The 19,629-nt window shown below is 40.5% G+C and overlaps 1 protein-coding gene across 5 annotated transcripts in view; it reads right to left on the bottom strand.

The window, feature by feature from the left end:
- Window positions 1–19,629, bottom strand: part of SPATS2L (spermatogenesis associated serine rich 2 like) — an 86,899-nt gene that overhangs the window by 18,608 nt on the left and 48,662 nt on the right. For all 5 annotated transcript variants that reach the window (XM_048309583.1, XM_048309585.1, XM_048309582.1 and 2 more), the window contains 5 exons: window positions 13,358–13,466; window positions 9,826–9,875; window positions 9,163–9,403; window positions 4,685–4,885; window positions 4,132–4,267 (listed from right to left, as the gene is read on the bottom strand). In XM_048309583.1, coding sequence (XP_048165540.1) covers window positions 4,132–4,267; window positions 4,685–4,885; window positions 9,163–9,403; window positions 9,826–9,875; window positions 13,358–13,466 — 737 coding nt within the window. The remainder of the gene's footprint in view (window positions 1–4,131; window positions 4,268–4,684; window positions 4,886–9,162; window positions 9,404–9,825; window positions 9,876–13,357; window positions 13,467–19,629) is intronic.

Raw genomic sequence — 19,629 nt, 5'->3', positions numbered from 1 at the left:
GACTGTATGAATGCCCAATACGTGAAAATTATTTTCTGGCAAGAGGTGTTACAGGGAATGGTGGCTCCTTTTGTGCTCTACACATTTCACTCAGATTTCCTGGGGCTCTCCTTTTATCTCCAGGATGGTTATTCAGTCTCTTGGTGGAAAAGAAGTGAGAACACAGTTAACACATGTAGGTTTTAAGCTTGGCAACAAATGTTTCAAGTGCACTCTAGTGAGCGGAGAGTTCACTTAGCTTTTCTGACCCTCCCCTGCAACTTAAGGACTTTGGTAGCTGCCTTTTCTGTGCTCTACACTACTGTGAGACACGGCTATGCTCTAACATATTTTATATCCTAGTCGTAAGGGGAGGACCTTATATTCTCACTCACACAAAGGTATTCCTGAAAACCATACACCAAAGCTGAATGCAATGAGGAGAAATTCTGGATCAAGGAGTACTATCAGGAAGATTTTGCTCCTAATTTGCAGGCTCATGTGAGCCTGAGGAACACTGCCCCTTCAGCTTGCTTTGCTAAGTGCTCTCATAACCTTGGGAAAGCAATGTCACAGCCCAGCAAGAGCAGGGGTGACCAGAGTGCTGGATCACAGCAGGAGCACAATCCACATGAGACTGTAAGAGACTTCCTGTGGTGCCAAGTGCCCTGCCTGGTCCAGTCCATGGCTTGTAAAATGCTCTAGTGTCTTCTGGCATGAAGAGAGCTGAATAAATGCAAGCTGTTATCACTTCTTCTGAGCACACAGAGAATTACTCCAGTTAGCAGAAACTTAGTGAGGCTCTTTAAGAAAGAGGATGTGAGCCCAATGCAGTGTTTTTAAATAAACATCCTTCTGGGACCGTTATTAGCCCCATTTTACTAGAAAGTCAAAACTGAAGTAAGCACTGCATTTTTCTGCCAAGCTTTTACAGCCGTTCACAGCACATCTGCTCCCTAGCACTGTTTTTCAGATTGTGGGAGGGTGTGCACTATTTTGCCAGGTAAGTGACTTTTTACACAGCAGCATAGCATACCTACTGAACATGTTCAGAAGTAACTTCCCTTCATTGGTTAGGTCAAGCTGTGAAATACTGAGCTGGAGAGAAACACGGAGTTTCACTGGCAGCTATCACTCAATAGTTTCTGCTGCTAAAAGGAAAAGTTCTTGTGAATCTTTCTGCCGAAGCTTCAGGACGTCTTAGGCCACATGTGCTATTCATTTCCCTCCATGATAATGGTTTCATTTACTGTCTGGAGGTAGGAGGAAGATACATGCTATTATCTTTGCATGCTTCATTCTTTCTGTGATTGGTAAAATCATGAAAAGATTTAGAAAACCAAAACAGATCATGAGAAAGTCAAAAATATTACTGACTCTTGCAATGCAGTTTTGATTCTGACCTTGACAGTAAATGCAAAAAAGGACACAAAAGTGGTCTTTTATCCTATTACCAAAGGAAGAAAAATAAACCCAAAAGAGACAAACTAAATATGTGTTTCAGCATTCAGCTGCAATGCAAGATAAAAGCTTCTGACTTCATTTAGCTTCACTAAAACCCTTCAGGTGGTGACAGCTGTGTGTAACAGGAAGGGGTTACAGTATTGAGCCCATTCCAGTATTCCTGGCAGTTCCAAACACAGACAGCACTTGGTGGCTGTTGTATCTGCTGTCCATCTCAACCAGTCCACACTCCAGCAGCAACTGGGAGAGGAACTTGGAAAAAGCTTTTGAACCACTACCACAATGGGGACCTGACAGCATGCCCTTGCTTTGGTTACTCCATAGCATTCTGTGAGTGACAATTAGCTGAATTCCTTAATTTTTCCATGACAGACAAGTTGACTGTGTCACAGTGAAACTCCATGCCCAAGGAGGGTAATAAATATGTTCACTCAATACCTTATTCTCCTGCTAGCACTAGGGATATTTTGTTCAGTTCTGGAGCAAGAAAACTCCCATGTAAATAACACCCACTAAACTGTGCAGCTCAGGAATATGATGCGATCCCTGTATGAGGTCTGAAGCTGTATGTATCACTGGCTCGGGTGATTTCTACCCAAATTCAGTAAATCTACAGCAGTTGTCAGGGAGTTTTTGGAAACAAGGCATTAAAACAGCTGTGCCCATCTTTCTCAAGGTTTAGGCCACAAGATCATATGAAATATCACAAACCTCTCTTTAATTTTAGCAAAGAAGGTGTTAAGTCATGCAGTTTACTGCTTAACCAAAAAATCCCCTTCATTCATTTGAAGAAAAACCTAAATGTTAGACTTATGAGCTGCCAAAAGCAACAAAGCCAGCACTGAGATTTCCATAATCATCTCCTGACATTGTGCTGTCCTCGTTGCAATGTTATGCTGAGGCACAAATATTCAGACCACAGATCTGTTACATTCTAGAGCTTCCAGCAGACTCCACTTCAATAATTTAGGCACTGAAGCTGGTAGGAGGCAAAATGAAATGAAGCCTATTAAAATGTTGTCCAGGCTATTTTCATCATTTTAAGTACTTGCATTTACAGACTCTTTTGGGGTATTTTTGTATTAGGCAATACACTTCACTGTTTTTCAAGCTAAAATATGAGTACATGAAAAATGAAGCAATTCAGTTCTGAACTTACTACCTCCCTGCACTTTTAGATCATGACAGAATTCTAAGTCTGTTCCATGACCAGAGTGACAACTGCTTAAAGACTGAATTGCCTGTGACTGCCTGCAACCAAGGTGAGACGTGATGTAAGGTATTTTTAACACTGCTACCAAAAATAAAAAAAGTGAGTGTAACTACACAGCAAATGAAATCCAACTATAGTTTTCTCAGAGGAAAGGTCCCCTCAGAGAACTACCAAAAAATGGTGCAAGAAGTTGATGAACTTTGCTCAATTTTTCCATCTTAACAATCTTATTACTACATTTAAGTTCATAAGCAAAAATCACTGTGATGGCTCCAGAACAATCCTGACAATGTTACGCAGTTTAGTACAACTGGTGATCACAGCTCATATTCACTGGAGAGACAGAAATGTAGCTCTCCCTGCCATACAGTAAAGTACACTGGGGGCTCAGTGAAACAGAAACCTCCCCAAAAACAGCTCAGTAGCACTTGGATTTTTTGCCCATACAGACGGGAGCCCAAGTGGCCCTAAAGTTACTTTAGATGCCTCTTTGAAGCCATTGAATACACCACTGAAGTCTAAAGTTAACGAACTCCTGCCAATACTACTGCTCTTTTATAAAATACGGTCATAAAAATACTGACAAATACTGTGGATGAATTAAAGGGGAAAGGTTTTTCACTCTTCTGTGATTTGTAACCAAGTATTGTACATTTTAACAGATTTAGTCTATTTCTTTAATAGATTTCTTCTATTTACTTCAACACTGTCTAATGCATAGGTTTTATATGACATCTATGCTTAACCAAGGCCGAGTGAAACTCAAAGCAGAAAATACTTTTCTATGACAAGAATATAACAAACATGCAACTTGCTACTACAGCAATTATTTCTGCCGTAACTTTTCAAAGGGCATAGGTATACATGCTGAAGATCAGGAGTATTCAAAATTATAATGGAAAAAACAGATTAAAGACATAAAAGAGTGAGGGAAAAGAATGAACTAGAGATGTGAATTGGAAATAAAATGATGTATGGGAAGCTTAGAAGAAACTATGAGGGAAAGTTAAGAGAACAATGGTAGGATAAGAAGCAAAGGTGATGGGACATGAAGAGACAGTAAAGGACTGTCTACCAGAGAAGATAAGATCAAAGATGCAGTACAGAAAGAGGAGATTTAAAGAAGGTAAAAGAGACTTCAGAAAATCCCAGACAGGATACTTAGAATAGCTTTCATTTGCTCATATATGTCGCCACTGAATCTGATACAGAAGAATTAGGTCAAGATGGATAATTTAGGAGTAAAAAAACCTAAGTTTTTTTTCAAAGCACTTTATGTATGTATACAATAAATGCATATATTACTTCCTGGTTGGTGACGAGTGTCATTACCTAATGGCACCATGTTGGTTTTTTTTATGAAACCAAATGCTGCAAACAAAGAGGGTGTAAGTGACTCCTCCCCACTCATGCCAGTGGCTTAATTAGTCCCATTTCTAGGTGGAGCTATGGATCTCTGAAGCTGATTTACCTACCAGCTGTGTAATTCTGCAAAAGCAGCTTTGATCTTCTTCACTGAATTATCCACTTCCTCTTTGATCATCACACGATATCTGGTTAGAGAAACAGTGCAACGCTGCAAGTCTTTTACTGATTTTTCAATGTTTGGCCCTAAAATAGAAAACAAAAATTGCATGGAAATCATAAAGTTGGTTTTAGTTTTTCTGAATGAGGCACCAGGAATAGTTCAACATGTTATTTTCCCAGATTAGGATGAAGTGGTTTTTCTACTGAAGTCCATAAATCCGACCTTCCCATAGTCCCTCCCTAGTGCTCTTGGGTTTCTAAACATGTTTGCTGAAACGCATCCCCCAGATCAAATAAATATTAGAAATGCATTATTAGTTCAAATTATTTAAATTTTGTTTAATATGATGTTAAGTAGACCACAAATAGTTTTACTCATTTTGTTATAATTCTACTCTTATTTTCCAACACATCTCTAACTTACAGGAATTCACAATTTTTTTCCTAGAGGCCTCAGCTATTTTATGACCTCAGAGCACAGCAACCAGAGATCCAATTTACCTCTTTTTTTGACTGAGTCATCTGTCTTTGTTTCAAGTTGGGTTGACGCATTGGGTGATTTAACTGAGGAAGATTTTGACTTTGGCCTGCCTAGGTTACACTGGAGTTGAACTGATGACTGAAGGGGCTCTGGCTGTTCTACTCCATTCATAGTCTTTGGGTTTAATTCCACAGATGCTCTCTGGCGTTCTCGTTCTCTGTCTGCAAGAAAGCATTAAGGAAGAAAACAGGGAGTTATAAGATGAAGAAAGGTATGAAGCCTTACTGTTAAGCCAGAATGACTTTATGACTATATACTCATAGTGTATAGGGTGTTCTCACTGGCACACATTCTCCAGAACCTCAGAGAGCTATGAAAACAAATGAAACTGTTTTGGTAATTAAACACTAATTGGAACACTTCTATATTTCAACAGTGTATAAAAGAAAAACTAATTAAAAAAGCCCAACTCTTTCATGCCAATATGAAAAATTGTAACATAAAAAGCATACTATCAATTATAGTATTTGCCCAAATATTTCAGATCAGAACTAGAGAGGAAGTCCTCTATGGAAAGCATGAGACTTTAATGTTGATATATATATACACACATACATAGCACACAAAAAATATTCCTAATTTTGTTAACGTTTTAAAAGCACTGAATAAACATTCCTACCTGAAATACTTACCTTGCCTGACTACAGATTTCTATCAAAAGCTGCTGCTAAGAGGAACCAAGCAGGAAATGAAACTATGTCAAAGATTAGGCTCCTGGGTTCCACAGCTTCAGAGGGATAACAATGCCTGAGCCTGTTTGGCTGCCACAAGACAACCTGGTTTCCTCTTTCCAAGACTCCAAAGGGATTTAAGATATCAGCATCACAGCAGAGGAACAAGCAGCCAAAGAATGACTGTGAAAACTGACAGGCAAGGCTGGCTGTTACTGCCACTGTGAATTTTAGTTAAGGAAGCAAGCACAGGAAATGGTTTGTTGTGTTAACTCATTTTTCTAATCTTTGTACTCACTTCGATGAATGAATGATTGTTCATTCTGAAGATGCTTTTTAATCACCACTTTGTTCAACTGATGATGTGTGGTGTCTAGAGAAAAGAGACTTGTCAGATTAACAGCTGGATTACAGCCCATGGAATGGGATAAACACTGCTAGGATTGAGGGATATCACATGGACAGGTGCAGCGTATCAACTAGTGACTTCTTTGTGCCCTGGCTGGGCATTAGGACAGGTGTAAAGTGCATCTTGATATGTTTTCATGGCAATCACGTAACACCAGAGGAACAAGGATGAACATCAGTGCTCACATTTTAAACCAGCTTTTAAGGGCTTTAAAAAGTGAGTCTGAAAACAGAAAAGGTATCTTGCATAAAACAGTATGTAAGAAAGCATTGAAAGAAGTCAAAGAAACCTGTGAATCTGTGAAAGCAAGAAACACCAGTAATGCAGCACTCTGAACACGTCAAAGGTTCGATGTTGATGCCAGTCTTGCACACAGTGAGGAATTCTCCTGTGAGAGAACTGCCACTAACCCTGTTCAACCCTGGCTGCATCTCACACTAATGCAGGCAGAAAATTCTTTATAAATCAAGGCTTTCTGCTCTCAGTTGAGGCTGCCCTTGCTAAATAACTAAGAAGCAATTAGAAACCAGCATTCTATCAGCTAACCTATAAAGAAAGGCTTTTGGGTTCTGTCCGTAAGGTTGGATCTTTTGAAATTCGTTGTTAAAGTGCATAATTGTTTTTACTGTGTTTAATTAGCAGCTTTGGTACACTTGTCAAGAAAAATTACAAACTTGACAGCTTTTTGCCTAAAGAAAGTCACCTAGAACAACAATTATACTCTAAATTAAACTTCTTGATCATCTTTTGTCTGCAATGTACTTTGACTCTGTTTCTCCCAAAACTACACGACCTACTTTGAAACCCAGCAGAAAGATGACCAACATAGTTCAAATCAAGTGAACCTCATAGATTCTTTGGCTGAAAGAAGAAAAAAGCCATTAGTCCCGTGAGATATCAACAGAAGTTTGAAAGATTCATTAAAAATTTTCCTACATGGAAAATAAGTAGGGAAGAGATCAGGATCTGATTTCACCCAGGTCCCTGCAAAAGCAATAGCATGGCAAAGCAGCACTAAATACCCTTTCAGTTCATTCACACTGCTTCTTTACAAGGCCATGCACAGAAAGGGTAACAGCAACTAAAGATGTCTAAGAAAAAGAAAGATGGAATAATGGCAAGAAATAAGCAGACCTGAACTAAAGGCAATAGCTGTATGTTTCCCCTCCCTAATTTTCTATGGAGAAATGCTGCACTCTCCCTTCTGGTTCCTGAAGTCCCTTCCAGGCTGCCACGATTTTATGGCTCTGGGAGTCCTAATCTCACAGACTTGGAGCTGGAATAAGCAAAGCTTCAACCTCATGTTCCTCCTGGGGAAGAAAGTATTAGGGACTCTAAACAGACACCTATGATCCTTCTAAGCTGTGACGCCTCTGAAGGAGATGATGAAATGACTACAGTAACATTCATTTGATAGGGAAGGAACCAAACAAACAAGCTAGACAAGGATAATACAAAGGAGATTACAACACAAGAGAGAGCAGTATGAAACAGGTGCACTTTGGACTCACTTCAGCGTTTCATACTGCTTTAGAAGAGTCTGCATGACTTGCTCAGAAACCACAAGGGCACAGCTGCTGGCCCCTGAAGGATCCTGATCACTTCCGCACAAATGTAACAATATGAATATAGGTGGCTTTTGACCCTAAGAAAGTAGTTATTATATTGACTGCAAAGAAAAGGATACTAGTGCAACTGAGAGTTAAGAAGAAATTCTTTCCTTCTCTCTACTAAAAATTTTGCCAGGAAATTATTTTACTATGTAAGGAAAACTTGAATATTAAAGTTACAAGTTTTCCTTTCTCTCTGTTTCCTTTCTTTTCTGTCCTTTTTTTGGAAAGCTCTCTCTTCCCCTTGTTATTGAAACAAGGCAGATGTGTATAAGTTGAAAAAAAATTGTAAAAGCTATGGTAATTTCTCATTTGCCACTTGCAAAAGCAAAGAAAAATTTCAAGATACTTTTTGTCCTTTATATGTACAACTACGTCTTAACTGTTTCAAGGAGAAAAAAGCAGGACTCAATCCCAATGACCCAGAAGAAAATCACTAACAGCATGGGTACTCTTCTTGCATTTTCTACCCCCTAGAAAACACACCCCATGCATACGCAATTAAGTCTATATATCTTTATTCATGCATATATCATTTCAAAAAATGCCACTCTAAGAAGTCTGATTTATACCACAAATGTTTGTGTCTTGCAAAGTAAGTGGCAAAAATGCTTTTAGTATTATAGAAATGCAGAATTTTCTGGCTTATAGAATATTTTATCCAAAGTAAAGTGGGAGTCTAGCAAGGGCAGGGAGTGCATCTCTGGTCCTTTGCGAGGCATCAAATTATTAGGACAAAATTTCTTGGTAAGTAGTTTGTTTGGCTGCTACAGGTTGCATAGTCTTCATTTAATTGACCAGAGGCTGGCACCACCAAAGTCATCTGAAAGCAGCAGATAATTCATTTCAAGACAATTCTCACTTTGGCACATTCCTTTAAAATGGGGTTTGAGAGCTGTATTTGCAACCATGGAAAAAGGGATTTCAAGGAAAGTTCTTAAGACACAGGAAGAAAATACTAACAGCAGCAATAATCCAGGCCTGGTAGATGTCTTGAAATGTGAAGAGCTGGAAGAACACTACTAGTACTGACAACAATTAAATATGAGCTTTATGAACTTGAAGGCAAAAGCTTTCACAAAACTTCTGCCCCAGAGGAGCAAGTCTGTTCCCACTGATGTTGCTATAATCCTAACTCTGTATTTACCACAGTGAGGAAGAACTTCCTCTGTTACTGCCCCTCCCGGTTTCAGAAATGGTAACTAGACCCCATGAGAAACTAAGAGGATGTACTAAAGGGCTATCAGAGTGCCTTTCCACACCACAAAGGCCCTCCCTTCCCGGCTAGGGAAAGCCAGTGGAGATCTACTGTAGCTAGCCTATGTAGGGAAGGTGAGAAAAACGAAAAATGGACTAGTTTGAACTAAGCAATAAAGAAATCCAGTGATACACCACAAGCTCATAGTGTTCAAATATCTTTGCCCCACACAAGGGACTTATCCTTTTGTTAACAATTTGATACTCAAGCCATTTTCTAACCCTGCATTCTTCTGTAGGTCAACCTGTAATATTCTGTATCAGCTGGGCTGTCTCTGGGAGAAGAAAGACATTTTGCAAGGAAACATATTGCAAGATGAATAGTGTGCAGATACAAATCTACTGGCGTGACTTTTAAGAGTTCTGTGCATTATTTTTTCACAAATACATCTCTACAACATCTTCATGGCAATAAAAATACCATGATCTTTATGCCAAAGAAGGCTTGGCTTCTGCCAGTTGAGAAGGTGCTCTCTGTCAGATGAACTGACCTCTGATTTCTGGACAGTCCAGTGCTGACCCTGCAAATCCCGAGCCTTTGCTGTCAAGAGAAGTGGTTTCCAGTTTCTGATTGGCAGAACCACGGCCAGAGTTGTCCTTAGGGCATCCATTCACATGACAGTCATTTATTCGCTGAGGCTCTTGACATGCCTTCTCAGGTGCACCATTCTTGTTTTTAGGATCTTTATTGCCTTGCTGCTGTTTAGATTTGCTTCTTTTTCTCCTATTGTTCTAAATGGGGAAATATTGCAAGAACAGAGACATCACTCAATGCAAATCCTATAAGCTCAAAATACAATCAGTAAATTGAGCCACTGCAAGTGGCTGTGACTATCCAGGATTTCTTATTAAAAGTGTTTCTGCACATGAGCTGTTTTGGGATTTGTCCTGTGCTTGTCCAGGGTCTGGCTCCCCCACACAGGTACATGCACATGGTGTCCCAGAAGTTCGCTCAGAACACTGGGCTTAGTGAGACAGTGACAGAGGAACAGGATCAAAAACAGTACACACATTTGCTTTCAAGTACTGTCTGCAGGTGTGAATGAAGTCACCTATGCTGGAAAAGGCCAAGTACTGACCAAGAGTACTACAGTTCAAGCACAGACAGCTGATAAGTGATTTAAATGCCTTGATTTTCAAGAGCAAGTTCTTACCTTCTTTTTCCCTGTCATATTCCATTCCTTTAGAACCTGAGTTGCGCTGCCTAGGTAAAAGAAAAATAAAACATTTAAACAAAAGCTCAGCTATGGGAAAGAACTAGTGTGTTCATGATCAGTTCCTAGTTTCCTGGCTGAGGAGCATTTCGATTTGTTGTGAATTCTCTTATGTGGGGAGAACAAAATGGACACTATTGCCTTTCTTCTTCTCAGTTACCTGTTTTGATTACACTACTTCCAGTGGATGGTCTACTTGGCACTACTGGCTTTTTATGGACTTCATTGCACAAAGCAATTGTGCGCCTAACTTAAAGCACTAGCATAAGACCCAGAAAAATCAACACTCAAATCTCTTGCCTGAAAAGGAAAGTATCTCAGCACTCCAGAGTGAACACTAAGCACACAAAATAATCCACCCTGACACTAGAGCATCTGGAAGTTTTAAAAATTTTTGGCATCTTTATCATGTATTTTCTACGTGTTACCTGTCATCCTCAGAAGACGTAAGAGCATAAAAAGTAAATACTTAAGTAGCGTCCAAAAGAGTAATTCTGTTGACTCTTGCATAAAATCTGCATCACACAAATGCAGTAAACTTAGGCCGGGCAGAAAAGAATGGTAAAAAATTATATTGAAAAGTAATTACAGTTATACTTGAAATTCTGCCTATCAGCCATAATGAGTTGCTTAGATAAATTTATGGAACAAAGCAGACATAGCCTTGGTCAGACCAGTGCCTGCTGCCATGTTAGAAGAAAACTCTTCTCCTTCTAGTTAACATCATCATTTTGTTCTCCTGGAGTCTAAAGCTGAAAATGGATGCTCATGCAGTCTGAATTGTCATCCAAACTACTATGGCAGTATCTGCCACAATAGCATTTTTAATCACCATCAGGTTAAAGGTCTTCTGCTTGAATTGAATAATCACTTTACCATCCCTTCACAAATGTAGTAAATACTCATTTATTAGCCTTTCCAAGTGGATTTCATACTCAGCCATTCTTCTCACCCCTTTCAGTGAAATCCTGATACTAGTATTAAGAAGAATTTCTGTTTTCAGATCACCGTGAGTTGACAACTTGTATTCAGCCTAAGACATGTGAGGTTTTCAGATGTACCAAAATTACTTTTCTATCTCAATAAACCAGATCCAAGATGATCTGGTAAGCCTGTCACACACAATAGGAAAGATTATGGATCTTATTAGCAGTGCTAAGCCGAATTTGTTAAATTGTGAAAAAATGTGCGTGGAATCCATCAAAGCCATGTTTTATTTGCTAGATGACATGACAATGCAGATAGAAGGCTAAGGCAACTTCAATTTAGTGTATAACTATATGCATATTTATATTTAGTTACACACATACTTATGTACATGTAAGTACAATCCCCTCTCCTAAAGGTATATCATCTTTTGACAGGCACCATGTTTCTGTATGAAGTAATAAACATTTGCTGCGCATTTTACTCTATGCTGCTGAAAATATGTGATTTCATGTGACAGCTTTGTTTACTGTTTTCACAGTAGCAACCAACACCCTTGTTGGCTGGTGGAGTCTTTGCTTCCCTCAGCTTCCCTGTGAATACTATACATGCTGAGTTACTTAAGGGATTCATCCAACTAACCTTTGTTTCTTCCTATTGGAAATGCACTAACTGTCCAAATCCCAAAGCCCTCCTTTGAACCCACCAGTATATTTTCTTGAACAGGTCTACAAAGCAGCTGAACAGACCTTCTGATTATGCTTAATTAGGGAAACACTAGCATAGCAAATAAAACTTTTGAACCCCCTTTCATTTAAATCAAATTTCACATATCGAATAAAATTCGTAACAGAGGCATCTCCTAAACGCCACTCTAATTGCCAAGAAGCAAGATAGGAAACTAAATTTGAACATTTCTTGATTCAGCAAGCAGTACCTCTGAGAGAAGCACTGCATGGAGGTGGCTCAACCTTTCCATTCAGCATGGCCACCTGTATGTTTTTCATTGCAGGACTTCTCTGCAAGTATTATTTCAATCTTAGCAATTTTTGTCATTCATTTGAAAAAAACATTTCAATTACTCATTCTACGCACAGTGGCAGCTGCATGGATACGTATATTTTGTGCTCTTTTCAGACAGAAACAAATATTAGCTGTTTTCAAATACTCCCTCACAAAGACTTCTGAACAGTAATCATGAACTGGTGAAGTTCAAACAAAGATCATCTGAACTCAGGTACAACAGTTTGCTTTTCTTCAGGACTTTATTGTGCTTCCTCCAAGGCTTGTGTTTGCACTGTTTCTTCCTTACAGCAGGTGATGACACATAGCTCTGAAAGCAGCTCCCCTTTTGAGGAACCATTGGAAACAATTCATAAGCCACAAGCAAGCAGTGGTAACTTAAGACAAAATAAAGTGAAAGCAACTTATTGAATAGTCATGGTAGAATCCTCCACTACCTTCCCCAGGACATACATTACAGGAAAATAAAATTATTGTTAATTAGATGTATCACACTTCCCTTTTTCTTTGTGTGTGTGCATAGACAAAAGCAATTTCAATATATCCATCAGAATGTAACTGTCTGTGCAGCTGCCTGAATCAAAAAGAACCATATAGATCTGATGGAAGAATTTCGATACATTTATAAATAGTCCAGTTTGCTTGCATCTGCTTTTTGCATATGGGTAATTCCTAGTATATGATGAGGCTTTTTGGCTGATACATTTTAGTAAGTTATTCCAAACCAAACCCAAAAACATTCTGAAGTAAAATAGGCATGAATTAAACAACTTGCTGAGATAGCAAAAAAGAGTCATTTTTAAGATATACAGGGCCCTTTGAGACCACTGAACTTCTAGTATCATTTACAAGCTACAGAGATTTTGAAAAGATTTGCTCATGGTATGCCATTACTTCCACAAAGGGTTTCTCACAGATTCTTGTGGTGAAAGTTCAAAATACTTGACTTTATATATTTACGAGGAAAGTGTTATTTAAATACAAGTGACCTTTCATTAGAGATGGTCTCATGACGCAAAACACAAACGTGGATCCAGGTTTAAATGGCTCGAACTTTCAATGGAGTCTTGGTTCAGCCATTATAAATGTCAAGGCTATTTGCAAAATTCAGATTGAGGTTTGAATGTCAATGTATGCATCAAATTCATGGGTTATGGGGCCTGGTTATCTGCTTCAGAACTATCCCAAATTGTTCTTAGTTACTGTATCTTCAACAGCGAATAACTTCCTGACATTTTACTTTAAAAGCATTAACTTTCACGCAAAATAAAGAAGGAGGTCTGCAGTAAGAATGGCTTCAAAAATGGCAAAGTCAGGTATAACAGATGAACAGCCATGTCAGTCTCGTACTGTGAAGAAGCAAAGATGCAGACAGGAGGATCAATTCTTTTATAATTAGTAAGTGCCACACATCAGATTTCAGAAGAACTACAGAATATATTTTGAGCCACTAGAGACAACGAACACTTTGGCATGTGATTGAATCCCTCCTGCATTAGTGAAAAAGGTACACTGTACTCACCATCCATGAAAGCTTGAACAGCCTTGTCTACATTGTTATCAAATTGCTGCAACACCAGAACTATCTCATTATTGCTTTTGTTCGGAACAATCGATCGGATTGCATTGATCTGTAAGTAAAAGAAGACAGTAACATATGAATTTATCATACTCCTTTAGACTGTAAGGTACCTCTGTGCCAGTGCATGTTTATATAAATACCTGTTACACTGACGTGCTCACAAGCATAGGAATGTATCTGTACAAAGCAATCTCCATCCTATCCTTACCCAGCCATGCAAATAATGAAGCAATTTCTTCAGGACAATATATCACAAAACTGGTAACCAGTAATCCTGGAAATGAATCCTACTCTCAGTCACAGCAGAAGAATTATCTTAATTCAACTGACAGAATTTGGCCTTATGCTTCTTTCCTAAATGTTCTATTTGCTGCCAAGGGTCTCCACATATCACCTACACAAACTTAGTGAGCACACAACTGCAACAAGGCTCTTGCATGGCCCTGCTACATCAAAGTTATGATTGGTGGTTTTTTGGCATCTGAAAAACAGTCATATGCATGAAAACAGTCACAGGCTAAAAGAGAACAATATTATTTTTAAAAGTTCTAGTGGCTACTCAACATAATTTCAGTTCGCTGTTCCATATACAAGTAACCAGGAAGCTTATGTAACAAAATCCTGAACAAAGGATTGAACAAATGGGATGCTGATGCCTGAAGTGGCCACCTAAAAGCAGAGACTAGACAAGAAGAAGGGAATAAAGGTAGGTATCTATTTGAAGGGCCTTCAAAGGTACACCCTGGGGAGTCCAGAGGCTACTGCAAAGATGGACCCCAAGATGGACCCTGGGTCACAAGTTCTTCACACTTTTATAAGTTTGGTTCATTTGCATATCAGGGTTAATTCTCCAATTAAAGCTTCAGTTAATGATGTAATTTCCCCAAGCTTGCCCCCCCCTTTAGAGGCTTTTGGTTTATATTTTTTGGGCCTAGGACAGTCTGGGTGTCCTTGGAGAGCAGGCCTGGAGAGGCTTTGTTATGTCTACCTAGCATGAGAGAGCAGAAGTTAACAGGCTACAAGAAACTTCAGAGTTACACACTAGGCAGTATTTGAAAATATGAAAGTTAAAACCTAAGGCATCAATGCCAAATGCTTCCTTCAGGAAACTGCTGATGGATGAGGTGTTACAGCCATAGATGACTCTGGCATGCCAAACTTAAATTTCACAGCATTTGCTATTGCTGTATTGTCAGTATCCATTGATACCAAATGGAATTCAACTCATGACGTTTTAATAAAATATTCCTACTGGAATCACATTGATAATTTATTTTCTCTTCCCTATGTACTATAGCTGAAAATAAATAGTTATATGAAACATTGTTGCTATTTTATTTTAAGGCTATAAAGATCAGACCAAAAATAAAAATATTTAAACATAATTAACAAAACAAAAGCCTGTGATAATACTCTGAAAAAAAATGAGAGACTCTGCCAAACCCGTTTAGCTGTTCCAAATTAGCTTTATGAGCTTCTGTGTCAAGACATCCAGCATGTATTTACAATCAGAAACTTGTTATTGTCCTGCAAATGTTTATCTGGCACCCTCCTTTGTCATCTTTCTGTGGGAATACATCCTTGATTAGGGCATACTTTATTTACTGCATCCCAGTGTCATCATGATAATTGTGAAGCAGCGTGGTCTTTTTATTGTACTGTGAAATATAATTGCGAAAAAGTAATACATGAAGATAGAGCTGTTTAAGGGAACTAGGCTGGCTCACATGGCAAAAGCATTCACACTACCTTGTCTTAGCTGTCCAGTAAGATGCTGAAGGACAATCTCTATGGAGTCTCCATCAACGGAGATATCAAAAGGTGATTGAGAACACTTAAGTGCTCAGATTTGACCAAAAAAATCCTATTTTGCTGTAGTATGTTCACCCCCCCTCTCCAAGCACTGTGTTTCCCTGTCCTGCATACTTCCATAAACCAGGAATCATGGCAGATTCTCTCAATGCACAGTGATGGACAGCTCAGATTCCTGATGCCCGCTGGACTCAGCTTTAGAACTACAAAAGGCTCATACTTGGCTTCAGCACACAATGTCACTACAGCTACTTAGGACGATTTATTCTGTTCCTGTCCATCATCCCACCACACCCCTCTCTGCAGCTTTACATTTGCCCACAACACCTTTCAGATAGCAAGTCTAGCCTTGGACAGTCCAGGCCAAAGCCATAACTCAGAAGGCAGTGGAGTTAAAGTGCTTGTCTACTTCCCAAGGACCCTTTCCCAAAGGCCTGTCTCATAGTCTGTCTAACGTTGCCATGCTACGACTGAACCAGGCTTGCCCACAAGCTCAGTCCCCAGTCAACAGAGGCTGCTTCAGAATATCTACTCAACAGGGGTAACTGCATGTTGAAGTTCATACAGACTAGGCTGACAAGTGGACTGCTTGACCCAGAGGCTGTTGTTGCCAGAAACTATCCAGAAAAACCCCTGTCTGGTCAAGTTTCTCTCTTCAGCTGACGTACGTGCACAGGGAAGGAAGTGAGTATAGCACTCTGCTATGTACTGCAGGCAGCCAAGTGAAAACTGACACAGATCAATAGGATGTGCAGAGAAAGCAGTGGAAAACGGCGTCATTAATCTAGTGATTGTGGGCACAGGCATGCTATTTAGTGATTAACCTGCAAAAAGCGTGAACGGAGTTGGCTCCGTAACAAAAGCTGGCAAAGACACTAAGGTAGAGCAGGCCACAAGTTACAGTCCATTTTATATTCAAGCTGGTAGCTCCCAAATATTTTCACCATGTGGATTACATCTTCATATTCTCACAAAAAAATCCCCTCTTCTTTCACAATCATGTGGATCATCTCTCTGCCTACTCAAAATTGCATAACCTCCTTGTGGTAACTGCTTACAGGAAAATAGTAAGAAATATCTAGAGTATTCTAACCAACTTTAAATATAAGCATAGGGATTTCACAGAGCTTCTAGGTCCTACTTTGCTATGAAAGGTCTGCAAGCCTCAAGAATCATCTGGAAACAACCAAGTGAGGCTAAGACCTCACTTGGAGGGTCAGGCAACTTGCCACAGTGCAGTTTGGAAACTTCCTACAGACAAGAAGAACATCTGTGGGGTGGAGAACATTGACACTCAAGAACTCAACCAAGCAGACTATGTTTTAGACTAAAAAATCAACTGAAGACTTTCTGTTTGCACTGTGTAGCCTTTGTTAAGAGTTTTTTGCTTAACAGAAAAACCAGAATTAAAAGCTAAACTGTGCTTCATCCAACTAGTACTATAATTAAATACAAAAAGGTTATGGAAACATTCTAGTTGTGGAGATAACCCAGAAAAACCAAGATGATGATCTTAGGAAAAATGGTCAACATTACAGAGAAAAGAAGCATATGACAACACTGCGGACACAGCCCTGGTTTAGCTGGACTACTAAAAATTTTGATTTAGGGAATTAATATACTGTAAAGCTCAACAGTTCTACTGCCAAAACCCAACAATATTTTTTGTTGGCTGTTGTACAAAAAATACATTTGTTTATCTTTCTATGTGGAAAATATAAAAAAATGAGAAGTTTAATGAAATAATTCCTCAGGAAAAGAGCATCAGATTGCAAAGGAAAGCATCCAAGACCCAGGAAATCCCAAATCAGAAGTTGCTTAGACTTTTAAAATCTGCTTCTCTTGTGTATGAATGCTGTGATATCCATGATCCCTACAAGTTAGTGTTTCTCCTTTCCAGATTTGTGCAGTGATTTATGTGGGTGAGAAGATGATAACTAAAATTTGCAAGCAGTAGGATACATCAATATTAATACAGACACACACACACACACACACACATATATATAACCATCTTAGTTCAGAAACAATAAAAGTAGATATAACCCCATAATTCCAAGAGAGCCGAGATCCCAGAAGGTTTTCTTCTAAAACAAAGTATTTTGTCTTGTAAATTTTTAGGAACAAAATGGCATCATGTCACCATGTTTCTTCTGGAATTTCAAAGACAAAGATCTGTGTGCCAGACATCAGGTGTACAACATACGCACTGTTTGACCAATGTTTTAATCCAGAATAGACTGGAACTGCTGCACACAGCAATGAAAAAGTCAGCAATTTCTGGACAGAAATTACTGACACATGGTCACAAGACTCAAATTGTGACCTGACAGTGCATCCGGAAGGAGGACAAGGTATTGTCTCGGTTTTGAAAGACAGGTGTCTGCTAAGGAAGGCAGAAGCCCCCCCTTGAAGTGGCAGATATAACCCCTTTTCCCTCCAAGTTACTATATTTTGAAATCAAGGGCCTTTAGGCAAAGATGTGGGAAATAGGAATAACAGTTCTTTACTATATATATATATGTATATAACCAGTCAAACAAAACAACAACTCTGGCAGTAACAGCAATCACAAACCCAGTCCCAGCCTTCTCGGCTGTCAGGCCCTTTCCCCTCGGGTGCAGTTCCGCTCGCAGCCGGCAGGGGCGCTGGCGGCTCCCGGTGAGCAGGGCAGGTGCGATGGTTCCCCCGCGGCTGCAGGGGGCGCTCCGGAGCGAGCTCGGGAAACCCGCGGCACCGGTGCCCTGGGATCCCGGGAAGGGATGGGACAAAGGCTTCACAAACCCCTGGGCAGCCGATCCCGGGCTCTCAGGAACAGCAGGCTGGAACGGCAGGCTAGAATGGCAGGCTGGAGCGGCAGGGACGAACGCAAATCCCGGGTGGCAGGCGAGATGTATCCAGATGGGAGAACCCCACGGAGGCCCAGGCAGGCAGGGCGAGCAGGGCTACAGCGTAGCGAAAGCTCGAAGCAGCAGCGGAGCAGGACAGCCACAGCTCGGCCTCCAGCAGGGCAGGGAAAGTGGCTTTTGGGGTCCCGGCGTTGTTTCCAGCAGGAAGAAAGAACGGCCAAACAGAAAGAAGCAGCAGCGCCTTTCTCTGCAGCTTCTCTCTCCGGACGCTCAGAGCGAACTGACCCCACACCCAGGTGTAGACAAAGGAGTAGCCAGGCCCGCCCCACCCCCCTTTTTGTCTTTCTTAAGTACAGCTATTTGTCCCCTAGCAACATGCATATGGGAGAAAATTCCTTTAACAGAAAAAAACCTAAGACTAAACTGAAACCCCAACATTATCCACCCCGAATTTTTTCCCATGCTAACATGTTACATGAAACTTAACTTTTTTAACCATATAAATCTATGCATCACCCAGATTATATACAAATATACATGCTGATACTGATACAAGTACAGAGCCATGGGTAGTTCACCCTAAAACAAGGTCCCCTTGAGGTAAGCATCGGGTCTCTCCATCCTTTTGCATCACTCACCAGGTGCAACCTGGTCCCTGAGCAAAAACGATCCCACGGATGGGTTTGTCTTTGCTCAAGGCAGACTTTACCCAAACAGTTTTTCCAAGCATACCTCTCATGTGCACCACTGGAACCTTATCCCCGTCTGTTGTTTGTAGGGGTTCGGATTGGGCAGGGCCTGCTCGGCTGGTGGAGCCTCGGGTGTTAACTAACCAGGTGGCTCTTGCTAAATGCACCTCCCAGTTTTTGAAAGTCCCCCCACCCAGTGCCTTCAAGGTGGTTTTAAGCAGTCCATTACACCGCTCAACCTTCCCAGCTGCTGGTGCATGGTAAGGGATGTGGTACACCCACTCAATGCCATGTTCTCTAGCCCAGGTGTTTATAAGGCTGTTCTTGAAATGAGTCCCATTGTCAGACTCGATTCTCTCAGGGGTGCCATGCCTCCAAAGGACTTGCTTTTCCAGGCCCAGGATGGTGTTCCGGGCAGTAGCATGAGGCACAGGATAGGTCTCCAGCCATCCAGTGGTGGCTTCTACCATTGTGAGCACATAGCGCTTGCCTTGGCGGGTTTGAGGCAGTGTGATGTAATCAATCTGCCAGGCCTCCCTATACTTGTATTTGGACCATTGCCCACCGTACCACAGAGGCTTCACCCGCTTGGCCTGCTTGATCGCAGCGCATGTCTCACAGTTATGGATAACCTGGGAGATACTGTCCATGGTTAGATCCACCCCTCGGTCTCGTGCCCACTTATAGGTGGCGTCTCTGCCCTGATGACCTGAGGCATCATGGGCCCATCGAGCTAGGAACAGTTCTCCTTTATGTTGCCAATCCAAGTCTATCTGGGACACCTCTATTTTCGCAGCCTGATCTACCTGTTTGTTGTTACAATGTTCTTCATTAGCCCGGCTCTTGGGGATGTGAGCATCTA

This window comes from Corvus hawaiiensis, chromosome 7 (assembly GCF_020740725.1).
Source record: "Corvus hawaiiensis isolate bCorHaw1 chromosome 7, bCorHaw1.pri.cur, whole genome shotgun sequence".
In the NCBI taxonomy this organism is placed as follows: domain Eukaryota; kingdom Metazoa; phylum Chordata; class Aves; order Passeriformes; family Corvidae; genus Corvus; species Corvus hawaiiensis.
This window is presented reverse-complemented; position numbering and strand designations above follow the sequence as displayed.